Source organism: Typopeltis vanoorti, chromosome 12, assembly GCF_054136105.1.
Source record: "Typopeltis vanoorti isolate ZY-2024b chromosome 12, IOZ_Tvanoo_1.0, whole genome shotgun sequence".
Taxonomy (NCBI): domain Eukaryota; kingdom Metazoa; phylum Arthropoda; class Arachnida; order Uropygi; family Thelyphonidae; genus Typopeltis; species Typopeltis vanoorti.
The window spans coordinates 61,504,119-61,530,000 of record NC_143560.1 but is presented as its reverse complement, the minus strand read 5'-3'; the positions used below and the strand labels follow the sequence as shown (position 1 = coordinate 61,530,000).

Sequence of the window (25,882 nt, the reverse complement as noted above, 5' to 3'; positions counted from 1 at the left end):
CTTTGCTCATCTTCCAGGGGTGACCTCTTGTTCTACACCATCTAGCCAAGTGCTAAAACATTTTCTTCTGCATTCATCCTATTAAATCCTATAAAGCCAACTTGGTTAGCCGAGTGGTTAGAGTATCCACTCTCCAGCCAAAAGGCTGCGGATTTGAATCCTGCCATGGCATGGATGTTTGTGATTGTCAGTGAAAATACTAGTGGTGGTAGTAGGCAGTAGATGGCGTTGCTGTAGATGATGATGGTAGTTGCGGTTTGTTGTAGTTGGTGGAAGAGCTGTAGAGTAGATGCCTTCACTCGATGAGTCCTTGGACTCCCTGGAGGTGTCGCATAATAATAATAACAATAATAAAGCCTTTAAGTAACTGAAATGTTGTTATTATATCCTTCCCTTTTAATTTTGCCAATCAACAAACTTTTACAATCCAGACACCCTCAATCTATCTCTAGGGAATCGATTGAAGTCTATTCAATTGGGAATCAATTCATTTCCCTATTGAATTCAGTAGGGAATTGAATTGAATCAATATCTGTCTGCAGCTGCCCTCTTATCCTCATAATTAGTGTTATTTCCATCCCCATTGTTTTCTAATTTGCATAACTGAGAACTGAGTTCCATGTGGTATTCTGTCAAATGGCTTTGCAAAATCTTAGAATCATTGTGTAACCATTTCCTTTATCCAACTCATCTGCCACTCTATTATAAAAAGTTAGTAAATTACTAAGGCAGATGACCCTATACAAAGCCATGTTGCCACTTATAGAATATCATATTCATATCCACTCCAAGCTATACACTGGATATATGTGAGAATATTTATATTAAACAATTTGTTTATATCTGTCAGATCCACCATGACCTCTGCAGGGTTAAGTGCTTTAGAATAAAGCACTTAACTTGACAAATCAACAAGAGATTCAATTTCCAATTTCTTCCTGCATTTGCATCAACAATTAATTCACTCACTCCTTTGATGCTTTCAGTCCAGTTTGAAGGGGAAGCCATTTCCAAAAAAAGTCATGTTGTATCACCATTAAAAATTTTGTCGAACAGTAGCCTTTCTCTTCAATAATTACAGCCAATCTTTCTGTGAAATCCTTTACAGCCTTATTGTTAGCAGTCTTGAATTGAATTATTGATATGCTAGCCAGCCCTTCTCTTAAAGCATCAGTCTTTGCTTGCACTAAAAGTCTCTACCTGAATGTCTCACTGTACTGCTTTCTTAATGTATATCGAAGATAGACAACACCCTCATCATAGTTGTAGCTTAGTTCAACACTATATAAACAGATTGAGTCTGATGATAAGCAAGTAACAATTTTTTAACTTCAAGAATTAAGTCTTCTTTTTCTCTAATAATAGTTATTTGTTGGCCCAGAACTTTTCACATCATCCAGAAGATAGTGTTTATTCTTTAACACGCTTGCTGCCAACTACGAGTATATTCGTAGTTGGTATATCAGCCCCACAAGCCAGCTACGAGTATACTCATATGACGCTTACCGCTGGCAACAAGATTACCCATACTGACCTTGAAGAAGTGAAAATGCTTGGCATGTGGAGCTAGCAGCAAAACTGTGTATACTGGTAGATGGTATATGTTCCACACAAGCCAACTACGAGTATACTTGTATGTTGATTACCGCCGGCAATGAGATTACCCATACTGACCTTGAAGAAGTGAAATTGCTTGGCGTATGGGAACAAACTATGCCGAAGTAGCGTGCCAGCGAATGAGTTAAGATGGAGCTTATTGTAGATTAAGACAACTGACACTTGGAGGCAAGTTTCATCAGTGAAACTTGCCTCCAAACTTCACGGAACATTTTTGAGGCACAGATATGTATAATATTTGTGCCTCAATAATGCATGAATAATTTAAATTAATAAATGAAGAGAAAGGCAACTTAACAGTTTGCTTCAATCACATGCTGTAGACTAATTCTTCCTGCATATGTACGATTCAGGTACAGCGACTCATAGCAGTGGTTTTTTAAAAACCACTGCATATTGTACGGATGAAAATTTAGCTATTGGGTAAAAAAAATTGGGTAAACATTAATTGTTTTTGCTTCAGCTGTTAGAAATCATTGAAACTAATTCAGATGTTTTATTCTGGGTTGTACATAGGCAACCTGCCGTTGATGGATACATATCCCAATTGCCCTTCTTTCTTTCTGTGGCCCAGCATTTCATACAGTCATACTAGAAAATATGCATGTTATAAAAGAGGAGGGCTTCTACTGTACTGTTGATTGCTTTCAGAATTTCATACTGCATAAACATTAATTGGCTTGTTTGCTTGTAATAGATGGCTAATTTTAAATAAATCTATGTTTAAATTTTAAATAAACTCCTTATGTTTAAATTTTAAATAAATACATTTTAAATAAACTCCCAAATGAAATGGATGTGTTTAAAATTTTACTAGTGAAGTTTATTTTTCCAAGTTAAAAATTATATCATGTTGCATATTTCTTTTATAGTTGATGCTTCACAAGCTGGTGAAGGGCAATTAGAAATTTCTGTAAATGATGGCAGAGTGCCTAATCAGGTTCAAGTGTTAGGTAGCGGTAGATGCTTAGTTAGTTTCAGAGCTGAACAGCCTGGTCCCCATACTATTGATATTAAATTTAACGGAGAAAATGTTTCAGGTAAGTTTTTTCTTCATTTACGTATTTTAATTACTTTTAAATGAAATAACTAATATCTCTTATTAATTCTCTTTTCTAAACACTGTACCCATATGCTATAGGTTTTCAATCATCTAATATGTTAGTTTAATATTTATACAAGTTATCTCCCACCTTCAAAATATTGTAAACCTGTAAAGTACATACAGTAAGTACTGTGGATGGGTTAAGGATTTCTTTTCTATTTTTTAAAATTAATTTATATATATTTTTTGTATTTTTATTTATTTTTTATACAGTCCAGAAATCATGTTCTATAGACTAAACGGGAATTTTTTTTCAAGCGACTTTGGGCCTCCAATAAGTGGGGGTCTTTGCAGTTGGCAATGAAGTTCATCTGCAACCTAAATTCAATCACAAATATCCGTGATGGCAACAGGATTTGAACCTACAGCCTACTGATTGGAGAATGGACATGTTAACCACTCACCCAATCAGGCTGGAAAAGAACACACACACACACACACACACACACACACACACACACACACACACACACACACACACACACACACACACACACACACACACACACACACACACACACACACACAGTAAATAAATAACTCATTTTAGCAAGTAAAGTGAGTTAATGGAAGTTATCGACAGTGAAAGGATTACTTAAGACATGTAGAGCAGAATCATTTATCTAATTTCCATACTGTTAGTAATGCATTAACTTCAATTTTTTTCATGATGTTGGAGACTATATGAAGTTATGGATATAATACTAAATGCAATTATTAACTCACTCAGTCCTCAATACTATATTTCATCTCTTTTTATTAATGCAACCACTGTAAGAATATGGGATGCAATCACAATGCCTATCATTGATGAGTAATCTTTCATGATCACAAAATTTCTAAGAGAACTAAAATTTCAGTTCATCAAATAAGAACATTACTCTGATCTTAGTAGTCACCATACTCTTAGACAATTTCTTTCCTTGGTCAGACATTACTTGTTTTTGAAGCTTGACATAAAAAATGAAACCAGACTATTTTAGAGGTAGTAGAGGAAAAGTACACAGTATAGATGCATCAGTACTGCTGAAATAATGCCATTTTGAGGAAGCTGTTTTCTGTTTTAGTTCGTAGGAGGGACACAAAAACCTCAGATCAAAAGTTTGTCATTGAGTCCTAGTGGCCCACTCTCTTTATTATTAATATTGTAGTATCAGCCTTTGATCTATTTAAGATAAATAGCTTGGTTTCACTCAGGGCCATACTTATACTTTTCACAATGTGCTATAGTGCTAAGGGAGGCCCCCCCTCACATTGTTTGGAGCCATTAAATTGGCCATAATTTTTTGGGGCAGCAGCTAGAGCCTCATGCTCCTGTGCATAAGTACAGCCCTGGTTTCACTCTGCACTGTATCTCCATTAATCATGTCACCGTCAATATGGATAAAATACATTACTCCTCTACACTTCGCATCCATCATATATTTCAATGTAATATCAATGACATTACAATTTTAATATGCACTTTGCATCCATGGTAACCTGGACGTGCATATATACGTCTTAGCCAGTTGGGTGGTTAAGGCTCCCCTTCATCCAATCCTGGTTTACTGGGATTCAGTCAGTCAGTCCTAGGATTTATTATTATGTATCACCTCCAGAGAGTCCAAAGACTCATTGAGGGAGGGCACCTATTCTACAACTCTGTCTCCACCACAGGCAATCACAAACACCCATGCCGGGATTCGAACCCGCAGCCTTTTGACTGGAGAGCAGATATGCTAACCACTTGGCCTGCCAGGCTGGGTGGAAATCCAGCCTGGTAGGCCAATAAAATAAAATTTAATAAAATCTCAGGAAATTCATTGAATTTCCCCGAGATTTTATTAAAATTATATTCATCATTGGGATGTTTAAAATAACATAGTTGTTGAAAATTGACATTGATCAAGAAAATTAAAAAAATTATTTTCACAAAAATAAATTACACAAAATTCTCAGAAAATTGCTTTTTAGCTATTCTTTGTATATTAATGTACTAATATAATAACAATAAAATGTAAGTTGGATAAAGTGTATATGGATAAAGTGTACAGTAATGTTTTATTAACTAGAAATTATATGAAAAGACATTAAATCTACATATACCTACACTATATTTAAAAGAATATAAAGATCAGTAATCATTTATTATTAAATATGAAAAGTTTTTTCCTTGGTTATACTAAAGATTCCAAGAAATTGTATTCTTGGTTTCATCCTTTATCCAAGTGTAAGCAAACAAAGTTTGCATGTGAAGTCACTTCATGACTGGGCTACTTGTATATTGAAGCTAATGACTTTACATCAATTGCCTTAGTATCCCATAATGCAACATACATATCCTTATGGCACCGTTGTCATAAGGATATGTATGCTTTATGTCAGTTGTCAGGATCAGATTTTCACTTTAAGACAAATAGTTGAGAAATCATGGGAATATAACAAGGATCTGTATTTAAGTTTTGTAGATCTGTCAAAGGCCTATGATAAGGTGCCAAGAGGAAACCTCTTCAAAACACTCCAGTTATATGATGTAAATGGGACATTATATTAAGCAAAAAATCAAATTTCTATTTTAGTTGTAAATCAGGAGTTAGAATGAAGGAGGTACAGGAAGATGGTTTGATGTCAAGTTCAGGCATACAACAAGGGTGTACATTATCTCCACTGTTATTCATCATCTATATGGATCACATTATGAGAGAAAGTGGTATTAACTATGATATCGAAATTGGAGATGTTAATCAGCATTAACAAGAGTCAGTCAGTTAATCAGCTGTTCAATCTATCCACTCACTCATAACATTATTATAAAATATGATCAAATCATCATAATATGACCTCTCTTTAGTAAATTAGTGCTGTTCCTTGCTATAATTTATCTATCAATGCATTGCTGTATGCAAGTTCTTACCAACTTCTCTAAAAGTCTTCACAATCACTCCAGAGATACTAATAAATTGTTAGTCAGACACATGTCTTCAAGACCCTTCAAGATGAGTTAAAATTTACTTCCAACAATTTGTACTTGAACAGATATCCAAGAAGACTAGTCAATAAAATCCTTTCCTCTGAACCACCACAAAGAGAACAAGAAGATATTCAATATATAAAAACGATTGCAGTTCCGTTTGTAAGTGGCATCTCCAACAAGCTCGCCAATCTCCTCAAACAACATAAAATAAGAGTAACATTCAAACCAATAGAATCTATTAGTAAACTACTAAGATCTCCAAAAGACAACCATCCTTTCTACAAATATGCTGGAGTTTATAATATTCCATGCTCATGTGGCTCTAGTTACATCGGACAGACTTCGAGAAGCCTCGAAATCAGGAAAAAGGAGCACATTGGCTATGTCAAAAACAACAGACAGGACATTTCTGGCGTATCATCTCATTTCTCATAGGGGTTTGTTATATTAAGGCTGCTAAGATCCTGGATTACTATCCTAATTATATAATGAACTCTTAAAACAAAAGGCTATGTGGGTAGAGAATGCATCATCCATATTCTACGGATTTTTTTTATACCATTATTATTGCTGAGATTAGGGTTATTGATCAGAATTTCGCTCATACTGCACTTTAGTGTGATGTTATGAACAGGTGCCTTTCCAGTCAATTCTATGCAGAGAATTCAGGACATGATCAGAAAGGTCAAATTTACCATAGTTATTAAATTTAATATATTGTGTCATTTATATTCCTTTTTTCAGATAGGAATTGTCTGTTCAGTTTATAAGGCAAATTACAAGTGCACTGAATACGGTATATTCCAAGTGGGTCAGGGGAGGAAGTGGATCTTTGGAGGAATTGAATAAGTTCTTTAATTTAGCAGGAGGTTTAAAGGGGGCATTAAGGTTGTATTTGTATAGTATTCTGTTTATTTTATCTTGGTTCTCTTTAATGTATGGAATGGCTACAGTTTTATTATAATCCAGCTTATTTTTATTATTAGGTGGAGTGTTGTGAAGAATTTTGTTGATAGTATTTTTTGATGTAGCCATTTTTTAGGAAGGTATTGCTGACAACTTTTAATTCTTGCTTAAGCGCTTGTTCATTGGAACAGATTTTTGAAACCGTGTTTTTTAATGTGTTATTGACACCTAGTTTTTGTGTTGAATAGTGGGAAGAGTTTTTGTGTATATGGTGGCCAGTATGTGTAGGCTTACGGTAAACAGTGAAGAAAAGACTGTTGGAAGGGTGACTGTGTCTAGAAATGTTTTCTGACTTTCAATTTGAATTGTGATTGTATGTATTTGTGTTGTTTAAGTGGCTGAGGAAGGTGTTTAAAGAAGCCTGTGAAATTCAGATTAAGCATCCTAATCTTAACAATAATGATTGTCTAAAAATCTCTAGAATATGGATAGCACATATTTTATCCACATATCCTTTTGTTCTAAGAGTTCATTATAAACTATAATTAGGACTATAGTAATCCAGGATATTAGCCTTAATATAACAAACACTTATGTTAAATTATTGATTAGGCTACCATATTAAAAGTATTAATATGAATTTGTTCTCTGACCATGTTATAAATAGCATATACTTTGATGTAGGTTTTTTTTTTTCACTAGAGGTCAGGCCATTAGAATGAAGATTGATCAAATCATTGTCACTTTGGTATTCTGTTTGAAATGTGATGTAGTTTGTCCTTATATATATATATATATATATATATATATATATATATATATATATATATATATATATATATATATATATATATATATAGTCCAGATGATGACCTTAATATGAAGGTCAAAATGTCAGGAAATTAAAATAATTATTCTTAACACAGTTATAGTCTTTCAATTTGTTACATTTAAGCTTGATTGTTTATGTTCAGCAGTCTTCAGAAATTTTTTATGTCTCTCTCTCTTTGGATATCACATATAGTTTATAACAGCTTATAATTATGCATACACTTTTTAATGCACTAGTGTTATGATAAGGATTCACTGCTGTTTCATATTTGTTAGTAAATCAGAGCCTCAGAAAACGTTTCATTTTTTAGGCTCTGAGTCTCACAAAAACTGTTGTATATTTTGAAATTTGGAATATCTTATCATGGAATAAAATAAATTAATTCTTCATGTGTAGGATGTCCACTTATTCTGGAGTCTATTGGTGCCTCACAACTCTCAGTTGATTTGAACATTCTAGACCTAATTCCCGTTGATCATCCGGCACACTTTTCTGTCGATCTGAAAGGTGGACGAGATTCAGATTTAAAGGCTCTCATTACAAGTAAGTTGCATGTACTTGAATTACTTTTCTGCTACTATGTATGTAAGAAATAAGATTTGTGATTTTCTTTTCCTTTAGAGGAGGAGAAAATGCTATTGTCATTTACATGCCATCTCAGTCCAGGAATGAATCTGCAAGTGCCAGAAAATTTTCATTCTAATCTGAATGGAGGCATGTTGCTTAGTTGGGTGGTGCAGATTCCATATGTTGACAACTTTTTTGCACTACTAGCATATTTTTCATAGTTTAAAATAAAAAAAAAAAAGCTGCCACCAAAATTGTTTTTATACAAGCATTTCCATAGAATTTGCAGAAAACTCCCTAATTTTTTTATTAACACTAACTGTTAATCACTCCCCCCCCAACACACACACACACCCTTTCTTAAACTCATTTGCTGACAAAGCACTCACAATAATCTCTTACAATGCATTTCACCCATTCCCCATCCATAGATTATTTTTAAGGATCTTGCGCTCACACTCTTCTTAATCATAATAAATTTAGTTTAATCCTTTATCCAAGTGTGAGCAAACAAAGTTTGTGCCTGAAAATATCTTCAGGACTGGAGTCAGATAGTACAACACCGGCAACTCGTAGCAAAGGTATACCAAGCTAACATCACTGCTATCTCAGTATCTCCCATAATGTAAAACACATCTCCTTGCAGATATCTATAATGTTATGCATAGGGAAGGGCCACTACCTAGACTAGTTTCGACCTTTATTGGGGTCTCTTCAGTGGGAGCCAGGCCCAGAAGTGGAGATACCAGGCAGAAGCAATGGCGAAGTCATCTTTACCTATAGGAGTTGCCAAAAGGTGTGCCACCTTTTGGCTCCCACTTGAAGAGACCTCAATAAAGGTCAAAACTAGTCTGGGTAGTGGCCCTTCCCTTAATGCATAACATTATACATATCTGCAAGGAGGTACGTTATGCCTTATGGGAGATACTGAGATAGCAGTGATGTTAGCTTGGGCCAGCTTTGCTACGAGTTGCCCAGTGTTCTACTACCTGACTCCAGTCCTGAAGATATTTTCAGGTGCAAACTTTGTTTGCTCACACTTGGATAAAGGATTAAACTAAATTTATTATACTCTAACCAAGTGAAAAATAAACTTTCAACTTCTTAATCATACTTTTACACAACCTCCAGGGATGATGTCTTGTTCTCATCCTACTTATCATATGTAGAAATATTTCTTGAATATGAGTCTTATAAAATTCCTTTAGTAATTAATATGTTTCTATTGTGTCCCTCTTTTTCACCCACCATTTAAACTTTGCAAAAACACTTGTCTTCGATCTATACTCAGGGAGCATTCCACAGACACATCACCATCTTGCTCACTCTCTCTTCTGGATTCTCTCTTCTATCTCTTCATTTCTGAGAAACCCAGATTACTGGGTTTCTCAGAAATTACTGGGAAACCTAGAAACCTTGATATGGCCATATCAAAGCCTTCCAAAGAGGAATAATAACTTTCCTATTCCAAATCAATGTTTAAAGTAATGGTTTCAGCTATATCACTCATTTTGCAATATTCCTTCTGAACCACAAATCCTTTGCATCATAATTTTCCTGCAGCCCAGTTCCATCATTGTAATACACAGTGTGTAATATTTTCATTCTAAATTGTACAACTATACATTTTGTTATATTTAAAGTGACAATGATTATCCTTTTCCTACACTGACAATTTATTTAAATCAACCTGCAGGATCTTTGCATTATCAGCAAACAACTGGATACTCCCTGTCAAATTATTCTCCATATCATTAATATACAAATTAAATAGCAGTTGTCTTTTACAGAGTCCTCCACTGGCACCCTCATTCTCCTTGATTTTGCTCCACCATGTACTACTGTCTTTATATTCTTGAAGTTGAAAGTCTTTATATTCATTCCATTTAACATAATAGATTTCCATTTGCTATCTTATAATGACTTTGCAAAGTCCAGCAGTATCATGATGTAGTCGTTTCTTTTATCTATTTCAGCTGCCATTTCATGATTAAAAAGTGAATTTATCTCACTGTGATATGAATAATCTTTCAAAGAGGGTGGCAAATAAAATTGCACTATTAAATTGTATCTGTATTCAAAACACCAAATGCATGGAATTTGCATATCATGCAACATTTAGAGGTGCCAGGAGGTTTAAAAAAGATGAAGATGAGATTTTCCCCTTCATTCTGGTTGTTAATACCACTTACAATGATGGCACTAACCTTGCCTCAACATATTTTGCTTGTGAGGCTGTACTACTTAAACAAGCTTGATGTAGGGTCCCCCCCCCACCAGGTCAGGCAAGTAGAATAATGAAGCTGTCTGCAATGACAGAAAAATAAGAACACCGTAGTGGACATGAGAAGTTAAAGAAGCAGTCTTGAAAAAGAAAAAAGCATACCACCTTTTTTCTTTTTCAAGTCAGCAAATGTATTAAAGGAATACAGAGACAAATGTATCAGAGTTAAGCTATGTATGAAAGTAGTAAACAAATGGCATGGGGAAGATTTGCAAGAATATAGAAGATAAATATCAGAAAGGTTTCAAAATGTTCTAGAGGCTTATTAAAAAAAAGTAGCTTAGAGAAGGAGGAAAGTGTAATGTAGAAGGAATCAGATTATAAATGTATAAATATAAATATATACATCAAAGAAGAAATAATCAAAATGAAAAAAGAAGCCCATCATAAATGGTTAAGCAGTAAAAGATTAGAAGATGGAATAGAATATAAAAGAATAAGAGCCATAGCTAAAAGAGAAGTCAGAAAAAGACAGAGAATCATGGAACAAATTCGTTTCTAATTTAGAACATGATTTATATAAAATAAGACCCAATATATATAAGATTTTCAAATGCCTAAAAAAATTTAGAAATTAGAAGAATTTCTAAATTTCTACACAGAATTGTGGACAGAAAAATATTTTAAAAAAGACAACTGGCAAACACTTAATGAAAAGGAAATAACTAAAGAAGAATTAGAAATCAGCCTGAAAGAAACAAGAAACGGAAAATCACCTGGAGAAGATAAGCTAGGTTCAGAATTGTATAAATATGCAGAAACAAGATTCAAAGAAAGACTCCTATTATTTTAAATAAAATTTATACAACTGGTAACCCCCAATAGAATGGAAAAAAGCAATTGTGATTCTCATCTTTAAAACAGGTAATAGAGATGACCCTAAAAACTATAGAGGTATCGGTATACTAAATTTCTGTTACAAAATATATAGCAGAATTTTAAATAGCAAACTAATGAAATATTTCGAAAACTTTATTTTAGAAGTACAGAATTGGTTTAGAAAAGGACGATCATGTACAGACCCAGCCTTTTGCCTAAAATTGATAATAGGGAAAAGAAGAGAATACAATTTAGAAACACATTGCATTTATTGACTTTGAAAAAGCATTTGACAAAGTTAAAAGAAGCATTTTATTTAACATATTAAATGAAAGACAAATACCAAATAATATCCTAAAAGCTATCATAAGTATATATAAATAAGATTAAATCATGAGTTATCATATACGAGAGAGATAAACCAAGTGGTCCGACAGGGATGTCGGACCCCTTGAAGAATCAGCAATAAAAAAAATTAAAAAATATAAACATAAATGGATGGAACGTGTTCAAAGAATGAAAATAGAAAGATTACCAAAACAAGCCTTAAAGTACAAGCCATTAGGAAAAAGAAAACCAGGACGTCCTCTTAAACGATTCAACGGTGACTTCTAAAGCCAGAACAGGCCACGCTAGGCCTAAATCCTTGATATGCATGATGATGATGAAAGATGAAAATTAAAGATGTCTTAGACATTTGGAGTAATTACTTTGACTGAAAGGCTTAAAAGACTGCTGAACAAGCAATCTTTCAAACGAAACAAGCAGTGACAGAATGGTAGTAGAAAATATTTTAAAAGAATACAAACAGAAGTTCATATCAATAGTACAACCCATCATCAATACACATTCAAAAACGTGAACTGGACTAGATATTATTCAACCAGAAATGCTCAAATATGCAGGCGTAAAAGTTTTACAGTGACTACACTACATAATTCTGAAAGCCTGGTCGAAAAATTGAATTCCAGTTGACTGGAATAGAGCTCTCATACTAACCATCTACAATAAATTAAAGATGCCAAGAAGAAATTATATTCTTGGTTTCATCCTTTATCCAATTGTAAGTGAACAAAGTTTGTGCGTGAAGTAACTTCATGGCAGGGCAACTCATATATAGAGGCTAATGACTTCATATCAATTGTCTTAGTATCCCATAATGCAAAACACATATTATGAGATATGGGACTCTAAGGCAATTGATGCGAAGTCATTAGCCTCTAAATATCAGTTGCTCTGTCATGAAGTTACTTCATGTGCAAACCTTGTTTGCTTACACTTGGATAAAGGATGAAACAAAGAATATGTGTTCAACCAAGTAATCCTTGGAGCTATTTTGACAACTTTTACAATATTTCCTCTGAACTTCAAGTCTCTGTCTACATAATTCTGATTAAATTATGAGATATTAATGATCACTCCATATCCTTAGTTGTCAATTTTCTGTAATAATCCAGTACTCAATATAATACAAAGCAAGTAATCCTTTTATCTGGTTGGAAATTTTATTTCCAATTTTGATACAGGGTGTTCGGGATAAATTTGACATATTTATAATTAATTATATTTTTCCGTAAGTTACATGTATTAACACACACTTCTCTTCATTTAAAAGTTTGGACCCTTCTTCATTCATATACAAGATGTCAGAAAGGATGGATAGCTGGAACCCACCTGAATCATGGAAGAGAATAACTTGTATCATGATGATTCGTGCCCGCCATCAAAATAAGGATATTACGACTGCTGCCCAATGCTCCCTGAATACAGTAAAAACAATCAGGCATGAACTAGAGACTTGCAATGGTGACTACGAGGATGTAGCAAGAAGAAAGATCCCTAGCAGACGATCTGATTGCGTTCGTACAGCAGAATTCCTCGCAAATCTGCAGGAACAGGTGTTGAAGAACCCTGGCATTGGAATTCGGGCTTTGTTCGTGGAGTTGCTAACTGTAGTCAAGCCCTGGATAACAAGGGTAGCCAATGGTAGGCCGTATGTATGGCAGCAGGATTCGGCCCCTTGCCACACCTCTGGGAAAAGTCAAAAATGGTTGTCTGAAAATTTCTACGACTTCACCAGTCCAAATGTTTGGCCTCCAAACTCCCCAGACCTTAACCCCATGGATTATTTTGTATGGGGCGCAGTTGAAAAAGACACCAATCGCACTTCCAGTAATACAAAAGCCCAGTTAATGGATAAAATTAAAACAGTTTTTGCGGCCCTTCCCAGGGAGACTGTAGCATCAGCTTGTTCGAGGTTCCAAAGCAGAATTGAAGCTGTGATCGATGCTAATGGTGGTTATTTTGAGTAAATCTTGTTGATAGTATTGTAATTAACTCTGCCTGTAATGTTTTTTTGTCAATTCATTAAATTTAATAGATACAAAGAAGATTTTCTTTTTCCTTACGAAACTGTCAAATTTATCCCGAACACCCTGTACATTCTTTCCTCTTTCCACTCTGTCTGTTTCCCCATAATAAACATTGTGCTAAATCTGCCAATGCATAGCATCCACATCTTTTTGTGCATCCTCTGGTCTACAGCATTGTCCTGTTGGTTCTTAATCGTATGCCTGGTAGTCTGTTAATCTGAACGGTCTCCCTCAGCATTGAATTCCTTCTGCTTAACTTCTACAATTCCTCAGTATTCAGTAATATCACCTCCCCACCTATCCTGTTCCCTGTATTTTACCTGAAAATACAGTATCTCTTACATTCTGTCTCTTTGAATATATCATCTTCCATCAACTGGGTCTCACTAATTTGTGATAATTTGCATAAAGTAGAACTACTAAATGCCAGAAATATCTTTTACCATTCATATACATGAATTACAGCATCTCCTTGGCCATACACCTTGCATTTTGTAATGGTCAACCTGTTCTGACCTGTGAAACTATGTTTGGCATTGCTCGATCATTTCCACTCTTACACTTCCTAGTGGTGCATACACACATGCCTGCATCCTCCCTTTCACCTCACACACTTCCATCAGGTAATGTTAATATGTTGGTAGTCTTAAACATTTATTATGACATTAAAATAACCAATTGCAGTATGGAAAATATTAGTGAAGAGAAGTGATGTCAAAACTGTTTTGACATTACCTCATACTTAGGCAATAGAATTTCTAGCCCAAGAATTTCCATCAGAACATGGTAAATTTATTCAAATTCACAATCACATCTGGTTAATTCACGTAGAAGGATCCTGTAGTAATGAATGGAAGGAACTGTGATGGACTCAACACACCTAACCTATCTAACTTTTATCTAGAACATCTGGAAGATCCAAACCATCCAGATCTAAATCTGGATGATCGATCCAGATCCAAATCAATACAAAACAGTCTGTTTGACTTTGATATATAGTGGTTTGCAATATGGAATCACACAGAGTATAACTGGAGAGATATAACTGGAGTTCTGTCTATCTATCTGTCTATCTTGTATCTATATATCTACAAATTTCGGCTCAGAGAAATGGATTTATCTAACTGGGAATTCTGCGAAGTTTCAGGTACCTTAGAGCACATATATCTAACCTGTTCCGCAAACAAAGCGATGATCACCTATGTCCTGAATACTGCCTCTAGCACCTGTAACTACACACACACACACAGCCAAGAAGACTACTGGAATTTAGTCCATACAGAAAAAACCAGACACAGAATATGCAATTTCATCTTCATCTGCACTAAGTCCATCATCTACAGCTTCTACCTAAAACACACAAGAAATAACCAGCATCCATCCATTATCGAATCGGCACAAACTCTCATGTATGGCCTACATTGTAAACTACAAAACAGGCTTTCACTGGAACTTGATTACTACAACGAAACAACTGTCACAAAATTCATAGAGGAGTGGAATCCAACTGGTACCCTTTTGTGGATTGCCGACGACAATACACTTCATCTGAAAGATAACTAAGAGTGAAACTGAACTGTAATATTGATTCATTTATTGCATTTTCTATTATATATCCGAAAAGAAAATCTTTCTTTCTCTTTTCTCTGTAATATATATTATATACTTATAAAATGTAAATTGTCCTTTTGTTACCTATCTTCTAATGTATATTTTATCAAGTTAAAAAAAAAAAAAAATATATATATATATATATATAAAAGTTTACATCCCTGAATAAAATTTATACTGGAAAAATAATCACCAAGAGGAATTTCCTTTCTTGTCATACACTTCAAACAGGAACCAGATGGATCACTTTCTTCTGCTTCTGTAATCCAGTTTTTACAGAACACTATTCATAATACATAAGCTTGCCATCCATCTCAGAAGTACAGTTTCATAAAATCCTTAGTGTCTAGAGCACACAAAATTTGTTCCTCCAAAGATTGATCAAACAAGAACTGGGAACTATCAAACAAACAAACAACTTTACTAAATGGAAAACATCCCAAGAATAATAAAAACTTTAACACCTCATAGACAGCATTGAAGGGAAGAACTCCACAGGACTCCTATAACCTACATCAAGAGCATATCTGAACATGTGGAAAATATTTAAAAAAATACAAACTCATTGCTACCTTCATGCCAACAACCAAATTCACAATCTGTTACCTTACCCAAAGGACAAACTTTCACCATTGATGCTACCTGGTGTTTACCAAGGTGCAACTAGGTTTAACAAGGTGTGTGCAACTTGTTTTACTACAGGCAAACAGGAAGATCAATTGTATTTCTGAAATCTAGACATAACCAGCATATCAAACTTCATAATTCTGGCCTGGCACACCATGGAATTGAAAATGTTAGCAATGGGATCTAATATGGTAAAACATCAAATTATTGCATAGATCCATGTATAAATATGAATATTTATTCAAAGAAAGTGCTGAAGCCCTATAATGGCTGCTTTAACATCCCTATAGTATGTGAAATAGTTATCCTAAACTGCATTAAATAGCTTGCATTTCCATCATGAATATGTAGATTTTTTAATGATTATATAGCTTTTCGACCATTAAAATCAGATTATATGAAGGAATACATTAGGTTTATTTGGTTGTATAAATAAAAATAAATGAAACCGACTTGTTGTTCTGCAGTAAAAGAGACGTATGAGGTTGTGGTCTGAGTTTCCAAGAGGAGAACCAAGAACCACTGTATATCTGGAAGGGGAGCTTATTAGGAAGAGGTCAGGTGTGTTGGAAAATTGGAGGGGGGGGGATTGTCTGGTATTCTGGTGGGAAGATTGATGATCTGAGATAGATCATTGCTGATGGCAAACACCTCAGCATCCCTGCCTGTTTGGTTGGTGAAACTGGAGAATGGGAACCAATATGAGTTGTGGACATTGAAATCCCCAAGAAGGGTGACCTCACTATTGGTATATTTAGACTGCAGAAAGTCGAGCTTTAGAGAGAGAGAAAGTTGAAGAGATCGGAGTAGTTGACTGAGTTTGGAGAGTGATAGAGGAAGCATATGAAAAGGGCAGGTTGATTTGGCAAAGAAATTTTGAGCCAAAGCAGATCAAACAATGGGGATTCAAGGATTTGCAGTCTCTCTCATGGTATTTTGGTTCTGACAACCTTGTGGCAGAAAGATTTGTGTAATGTGTAGTTTGTGCAGTTGAGGTATTGCTGTTGCTAGATATTGCTATTCAGGCCATGAATGTTGGTAAAGCAGATATGGAAACTTTTTATGTAAGGATTAGTTTTAATGGGTTATTTGGTTGGAATATTGATGTTTTTTTTGTTTTTTTTTAACTAATTTGTGTGGGAGAATTTTTGAGATATGCAGTAAAAATGCATTTCTTTTGGTTGTGGCTCATTGTGTTTGGTGAGGAAGAGATAAGAAGGAAGTGGGGCATGTGCAGTGAGAGGCAACAGACTAACAAACATACTGCCTACACAGAGGGGAGTCAGTCTCCTGTCCACATGTGGCCTCCACAGTTTTGACTGCAGCCAGTATTTGGTCTCCCTCCAGGCACGAACTGGCAAAATATGTAGTTTCAGGATTTTACGCTAGCTGATCAGAAAGCCTCCAGGTTCATTACTACCTCGTGTGGTGCCATGTACTAACCAGCAGCTGGTCTGCAGAACTGTTTTAATGCTGTACGCTTGAATGAAGAGGGTCCGGGCCCCCCTGCCTATAGTGATATTGGTTTGTCTTTGAGGGATATCACTCTCATTGCATGTTGGAAGAGTGGGGAAACAAGCACCAGAACTTTTGCTCTAGTGACCAAACATTGGTGTAGCTACTTCAGGTCTCTAATAAGCCAGGTGTGGTATTTCACTGGGTAATGAAAGATATCTACCACCTAGAGGTTAAATTAGCATTTTCTCCAACTATGGAAGATATGCCTTTGTGGTGGCAATGCTCACCATTGTTAAATTCTGAATGAGAACATTTATAAGACAATATTATCTCATTCAGAATTTAACAAGATCTCCCATTCCCAAAGCCAATTTTTGTTATTTAGAATTAATGTGAATTATTCCTTATTGTTGTGTGTCACAAAATTGTAAAAGAAGTGTAAATATTTCTAGTTAAAAATTCTGCTATTCTTGCAAATTCCTGGTAATACGCATACACACCATGTAAACTATACACGGAGACCTTGGAACTTAATCCTATTATTGCCTAGGGCGGGATATGTAAGCTTGTAAGCTAGTCATATATGTAATAATCTAAATTTTCACCAGAATCCTATTTGGCACTGATAACAGAACGATGCTTATGGAGACGTCTGCCAGCGCACATTTTGGCGCCAGAGATTAGGGAGACATGCACTGTTGAAAAAGAAAGGAAATGGGAAATTAGAGCACGAGATACAAAACAGAATTGCAGAGCTTACATCGACCTCTTCTCTCTTGTTTCCTGACTCATGACTCTGGGCTCCGGCCATGGATCTTCGATGATTCCAGAGTCGTGGAAGCTTCGGAAGTATCCAGCATTATGGTTGTCAATTTTGCCAGATACATCCGTTCCAGAGCCAGTCAGACGAGATGCAGCAATACAGGGCCATGCTGTACTATGATGACCCGAAAAATGAGTAATCTTTCTGTTATGCTGTAGAAGACAAGCCTTCTTATAGATGCAGCCAGAGTAGATGGAATGTTTCCAGATAGAAGTCCTAGGAAGAAAGATAGGTGCCATCCAGAGCACGTGACGTCAAGAAAAGTATGTCTATTGTCTGGGTAAGATTTCCAATTCTCTGTCTTACGAGCATGTGAAAGGGGATGTGTAATGTATATGAGAAGATTCTTAATTGAACTTGTAGTGATTCAGAAATTGTTCCTAAGGAACGTGTTCAATTTAGATTAAGATATTTGTTCCAAGAGAACGTGTGTAGTATTGATTTTGTTCATAGTGGACATGTAAGAATATAACAATTGTTCCTTGAGAATGTGTATATAAGATTTAACAATTGTTCCTCAGTAGCCGTAAAAGATATTAATAATAGTTCACAGAGAACGTGTGTAAAAATTTAAGAGTTAATGTTAGTACCTGAAAAATATGTTCTGATTTAGATGATTTATGTAGAGTTATGTGACAAGATTGAGGGACCTTAGGAACTCTAAATGTTAGATTGTATGATGTGCTGCATATTGAATTGAAAGATAAGTAAAGCAGCAGCTAATTAATGTAGGATTCCAATTTTTTTATTGCCAGTGATTATTTCTTAATAGAGAAGTCGTGAGCAGAGTATGACTTTATGTTTTAGATACTTAATAATGTGTTTGATAATTTAAGTGTAGTTATATATCCATTGAAATCAATTGAGAGATTTAAATTCATGTTTTATTCAGGCTTGTAATTTCTTGTCTTAGTTTGATTGTAATTACGTGCTTGCCTGTTTTGTTCTCATTTCACCACTTGCTAAAATAGAATCTAAGTGGGAAACCGAAAACTTATATGGAAGTATTGGATGGAGGGTCATGATTGCTGTATGTTTATGAGTTGAGATAAATTATTGATTTAGAAAACTTATATTAGGTAAAAAGTGACATTATACTTACTGATTGTTATTTCCCCGATGTTATGCGTGCAACCATCTAGATGCGGAGTGGCACAGCATGAACAAATAAATTTCTCTGCATTGAAAAGGAATAATAATAAGTGAGAATTAGAGAAGTTAACCCTTTTCATAGATTACTTCCTTACCATCATAATATAAGCTAAATGTCAATTTGATTCAAGAGTAGGCCTAAAGTCGATTGCAGACTGTGTGTTTAAGATATATAAGAGAGATAAAGTAATAAGTAAAGAGGATACCTTGATATAAGTTGTATAAGAGTCGTTACAGAAGCATCACAAAATAAAGTGTGGTTAAAAGTTAAAATATAAGAAAGTAACGACAAAATACAAATATATGAAAGATATAACACTATGTTTGTCAGAGTCCAGTTTGTAGAAACAGGCTATACCACTGGAAGGCAGAGATGACTTGACTGCGAGAAGCTATATATTGTGCATCGACAGTCCTTTAGTATCTATGATAAAGAAGATAGGATGAGGGGAGGAGTACTGCTGATGATAGTGGATGGATGATTTCAGCCAAAAAGAATAGGAGATAGGCAGGAGGGTGGCTGTTCATTTGAAGCAGCCTGGTTTGAGATTAAGGCCAGTAAGAAAAAATATACAATTGTTTCATGTTATAGGACAGGGAGCTCTACAGATGATCTGGAAGACATGCATTCCAAACTAGTACAATGAGTACAGAGTGAGTGATTATTATTTTGGATTGCAACTATGGCAGTATAAACTGGAAGGAAGAAAGATCCCATGGCAGGAAGGAAATAGAATTTATACACCTACTAAGAGATAATTACTAAAGGCAGTATGTGACGGAGGGGAAGTATTGGACCTGGTCAGAAGTGCTATCCATAACCAAGGTGACTGCATTGCCTATGATTGGTGAAAGTGACCATGCAGTGGTGACTTGGGAGATTGTAAGACATGAGAAACATTCTGTCAAGAAGAAGAAGGGTTATATTTGGAAAGTGCATGGGATATAGTTAAGAGTCATCTAGATGAAGCAGTATTAAATTATATACGTAAGGTAAGGAGTGGGATAGTATTGGACCTAGTAAGAATTAGATGGATTAGTAATATCAATAAGCATGAGCTGTGGAGGGTATATAAAGAGAAAGGTCATCCTCAAACTCATGAACAGTACAAGGCTCAGGCCAGAAAGATGACCAGCATGGCAAGGAAGGCAAAATCAGAATATGAGAAGAATCTCTTCAAGCAGACCAAAGGAAATCCCAAAGAGTTCTTTCTTTACGTGGCAAGTTAGAGGAAGAATGGCTATGGAAGATTAACCTTAATGAATGATGATAAGTTACTTAGTGACCAGTTTGCAAGGGTATATCATCTTACTAAGGTTACTGCTTTAACATATGTGACAGACTGTAATGTGTGAACAGAGGTGGATGAATTGGAGATTATTAGTATATTGCAGCATTTCAATGTAAATACAGCTGTGGGATTAAATGGGATATCAGCTAGGGTTTTGCGAGAATGTGCAAGGGAACTGGCAATGCCTCTGACTAGACTCTTTAAGTCTCAGCTCTGGTAGAGGTCCAAGGAAGTGTAAGCAGGTCAAAATAATTCCCTTGTATAAGGGAGGTTCTAAGACTGCAATAGCAAATTATAGACAGTCAGTATCTCTGGTGTGTTTGTAAAAGTACTAGAAAAATTGGTCAAAAAAAGAATTCAAGAATGGGTAGATAAAAATATGATACTGTATGAGGGTCAACATGGCTTTGTGAAGGGTTGTCCATGCCTTAGTAATTTACTAACTTTTTATAATAGAGTAACAGCTAAGTTGAATAAAGGAAATGGCCATATGATAATTTTGCAAAGGCATTTGACAGAATACTACATGGAACTCTATTATGCAAATTAGAACAAATGAGGATTAATATAACACTGGACAAATATCAAAAAGTGAAGTATGGAGGGAAAGAATCCAGGCGAAAACAAGTGACTATTGGTGTTCCACAGATTCAGTGCTGGGACCATTGCTGTTTAATTTGTATATATATGATATAGGAAATAACCTGAAAGGAAATATTTAGTTGTTTGCTGATGATGTGAAATTAGGTAGAGTAATAGGTAATTAAGGCAATGTGGAAAGCTTGCAGGATGATTTAATTAGGCTGTCAGTATGGGCAAAAGATAACGGGTATCAGTTTAATGTGGAGAAATGTACAGTTATTCATTTTGGAATAAATAGATTACAAGCTGTGTGTCACATTAATGGCACTGTACTCCAGGAAATAGATGAAGCTAGAGATTTAGGGTGGTGGTAAACATTTTGCTAAGGTAGCCCTTAGTTACTTGGCTATTGAAGAACAAAATAACAGGCCGTCCTGGTTGGCTGAGTGGTTAGTGTGTCCGCTCTACAGCCAAAAGGTTGTGGATTCGAATCCTGCCATGGGCATGGATGTTTGTGATTGTCTGTGAAAGTGGTGGTGGTGGACAGTAGATGCCGTTGGTGTGATGATGGGTGGATAAAGTTGAGTGGTGGAGACAAAGATTTGTAGGTGTTTTCCCTCGATGAGTCTTTGCACTCCCTGGAGGTGTGAAATAATAATAATAAAGTAGAGATAAGGAAGTTGTTATACCTTTTTATAAGGCCCTGATACGCCCACATCTAGATTACTGTGCTCAAGTGCCGGCCTGGTTGGCCGAGTGGTTAGCGTATCCGCTCTCCAGCCAAAAGGCTGTGGATTCGAATCCTGCCTTGGGCATGGATGTCTGTGAAAGCACTAGTGGTGGTAGTTGGCGATAAATGGCGTTGGTGGTAGATGATGAAGGTTGGTGGAGTAGTGAGACGGAGTTGTAGAGTAAATACCCTCCCTCGATGAATCTTTGGACTCCCTGGAGGTGTGATGTAATAATAATAATAAGTCTGGTAACCTGGGTTTCTTGGGGATGAGGAAGCAGCAGAGGGGATTCAGAGACAAGTGACCAAAATGGTGAGTTGTCTGTGGAATGTTCCCTATGAGGATAGATTGAGGGTGTGTGGATTGCAGAAGTTGGTTGATAGGAGAAAAAAAAAGTGATATGATAGAAACATTTAAGTTGTTTAAAGGGTTTTATAGGATTGATGCAGGGGAAATGTTTCAGCACTTGACTGGAAGGGATCAGAACCTGGGGTCATCCCTGGAAGTTGAATAAAGGTGTGGTTAGTAGGGGTGTAAGGACTAGATATTTTTGCTTGGAGAGTAGTGAATGAGTAGAATTTTTTTGCCAGAGTCGGTTGTGATTTTTCTGTTAATGGGTTCAAGGAATGGTATGATAGATTGTGTGGCTAGATGGGATCTCCCACATTGAGTCTTCAGATGCTATGGAGATGCCCATATAATAATAACAATCATATTAATAAATAATAATAATTTAGTGCCCAGGCTATGTGAGTGATTGCATTTTTTTGATGAATGGTAACTTATGATACCCACAGAATATTTCAAGTTTGAAATGTATGTAGGTGCTACCGCACAAAAGCTTGAATTACTATGTAATTTATCTTTCTGCAGTATCATATCACCATTCTTTGTATTAATTACAAAAGAGGAAAAAATTAATAGCTATCATTATCTGATTGTCAAGATCTTATTATATCTATCTATTTCTCTCTCTCTCTCTCTCTCTCTCTCTATATATATATATATATATATGATGTAATGGGATATATAGGAGACTGAACTGATTTTCTTGACTGAGAGACATTTTTTTAAAAATAGATTAAATGAGAAATAAAAATAAAAACACTATTTTAATTAAGTAGACTGCACAACTAGTTTCGTCTTCTTAGAAGACTTCTTTGGCTGCATAACAAGAGGGAACTACCAACACTCATTGCGAAAGACAAAAAATCTGTACATTAAAGCGTTAACATATTAAGTTAAGTTGAAGTCCTCAGTAATAACAGAGGACTTCAACTCAATCCTAGCAACACAAAAATTATGGTTCTCAAAGGAAATACAGACAGGGTAGCTCCTGAGAAACAAGTGTACCTTAATGGAGAAAGAAATGAGGAAGTCAGCAACTTGGAGTACCTGAGATCCATTATTAATGTGAAGAATTGCTGTTCAGAAAATGTCAGAAGAAGGTTAGGAATGGCTAAAACAATAGTCAGAGACTTGTCTAAAATCTGAAGGATGGATCTATCTCCATGGGAACAAAGTTGAGGATTTTGGATGCAGTTGGTTTTCCAAACAGTGACTTATGGATGTGAGACTTGGGATCTAAAGAAGTCAGATAAGAAACAAATATCTGCTTTTGAGATGTGGTGTTACAAAAGGCTGTTGAGGATATCATATACTGAAAGATGTATACAAATGAATGGGCGTTAGAAAAGATCAGTAGAACTTTAATGCTCCTTAAGGATATTGACAGAAGAAAGTTAAAATATTTTGGACACATTGAAAGGATGGAAGGTGGACTTCTCAGAATAGAAGGTAAAGTTCCTGGGAAAAGAGGAAGGGCTAGACCATCAATGAGATGGATGGATGGTATGTGTGGAGTGACTGATCTTCAGAGAGTTGAGGCCTCCAGAAAAGCAAACAACAGGACTATATGGTGAAGCCTGGTGTGCCACATCACCGAGCATTGGAGTGACCATACGGCAACTGTGGATGCCCAGTGAACATATAGATAGATAGAGCTGTTCTGTGTATCTGTTCACTGTTGGGCATGCTCATGCATTCAAGGTCTTGTGAATGCCAAGGTTCGGATAGCAGTGCAATGACAGTCTGAGAGATTATAGCTGAGGTTACTGTTGAGATGTACAATAATGTTAATGCTTTAATGTATAGATTTTTTGTCTTTCCCAATGTTTGTTGGTAGTTCCCTCTTGTTTTGCACCTGAAGAAGTCGTCTAAGAAGACAAAACTAGTTGTGCAGTGTACTTAATTCAAATAGTGTTTCTATTTTTATCTCTCAGCTTAGTCATTTAATCTATTGAATATATATATATTTTTTTTAAAGAATAAATATTTAATGACTTTAAACCGAGATAAAATATTAAGTTTTAATGAGAATAATACAACTAGTTTCAGCCTTTTACAGCCTCCTTCAGGTATCCACTAAATGTAGAACATAATAATAAAAACTGAAGTTACAAAAAACTGAGAATTACAGGCAAAAAATGCAACACGTAACTGACACAAAAACGTTGTATTTTTCAAGTTGTTCAATCTAATGCGCTATTGTTTGTTGCATGTGTGCTTGCGAGTTCTCGTGAATGTCAGTATTGAACTGCAGCATGTTGTAACTCAAATTGCTGTTCGAATGTTCAGGATTAAGGAGGATTTCACTGGATTCCACGATTTTCCAAACTCATCACTGTAATGAAAAATGTTTTCGGATTTATCCCAGCAAACTGAGTGACTCTGTAGATCATCATGAGGATTGTTTGAGAAAAGAACATGACTGGATAATGCAGATGCATGTGATCTTTTATAGGAGATGTCTCTCTTATGCTCTTCTATATGAAGTTCAATAGATTTGTTAGTCTGTCCAAAATAAGGAATATTACAATCGCACCATAACTTATATACACCTGGATATTTCAGGTTGTGATGAATAGGCTTCGAATGGCTTACAAGAGAACGGACTTTAGGGAGTGTAGTGAAAAATGTCCTGATATTGTATTTTTTAAGGACTTTAGCCAATTTATTGGAGACTGAACTAATGTAAGGTATTGAGATGCTACCTTTAAAATCAGTAGTTTCCATGGTACACTGCCTAGGAGGATCCAGAAGAAATTTCTTAATCGTTTTTTCAGAATATCCATTTTGTTTAAAGATAAGAGAACGGTGATTAATTTCTTTTTGGAGCTCATCTGGTTCATTTAAAAGAGCATGTGCTCTGTGTCCTAAGGTAGAAATAGTTCCGAGCTTTCGTGGTGGAAAGTAATGAGATTGACAGTGTAGATATCTGTTAGTATGAGTGAGGTTTCTGTATATAGAGATTTTAAATCTATTAGAGCATCGTGTAAGAATTATATCCAGGTAGCATTAAAAATTAATTATAAAGGTAACATCTCAATACCTTACATTAGTTCAGTCTCCAATAAATTGGCTAAATTCCTTAAAAAAGACAACATCAGGATGGTGCAGTGATGAGTTTGAGAGGAAAATCGTGGAATCCAGGGAAATCCTCCTTAATCCTGAACATTTGAACAGCAATTTGAGTTACAACATCCCTGATAGCCATGCGCAGTTATTCAATACTGGTGTTCACGAGAACTCGCAAGCACACATGCAACGAACAATAGCGTGTTAGATAGAACTTGAAAAATACAATGTTTTTGTGTCAATTATGTGTTGCATTTTTTGCCCGTAATTCTCCGTTTTTTGTAACTTCAATTTTTATTATTATGTTCTACATTTAGTGGATACCTGAAGAAAGCTGTAAAAGGCTAGTTGTATCATTCTCATTAAAACTTGATATTTTATCTCGGTTTAAAGTCATTAAATATTTATTCTTTAAAATGTACCATAACAACCGAGTAGAAGCTCAGGAATACACACACACACACATATATATATATATTAAATTTATATAATAAATTTATATATAATATTATTATTATTACATGACACCTCCAGGGAGTCCAGACTCATCAAGGGAGGGCACCTACTCTACAGCTATTCGTCTCTACCACTCCACCAGCTACATCTACCTTCATCATCTACACCAATGCCATCTACTGCCGACCACCACTATTAGTATTTTCACAGACAACCACAAACATCCATGCCCACGGCAGGATTCGAACCCGCAACCTTTTAGCTGGAGAGCAGAT

The 25,882-nt window shown here is 35.5% G+C and overlaps 1 protein-coding gene across 1 annotated transcript in view; it reads left to right on the top strand.

Moving 5' to 3' along the window:
- The window catches only part of jbug (filamin-type immunoglobulin domains fbug), an 879,391-nt gene that overhangs the window by 366,185 nt on the left and 487,324 nt on the right, over window positions 1–25,882 (top strand). Inside the window, exons 18-19 of the mRNA XM_090401914.1 lie at window positions 2,490–2,657; window positions 7,813–7,959. Coding sequence (XP_090258040.1) covers window positions 2,490–2,657; window positions 7,813–7,959 — 315 coding nt within the window. The remainder of the gene's footprint in view (window positions 1–2,489; window positions 2,658–7,812; window positions 7,960–25,882) is intronic.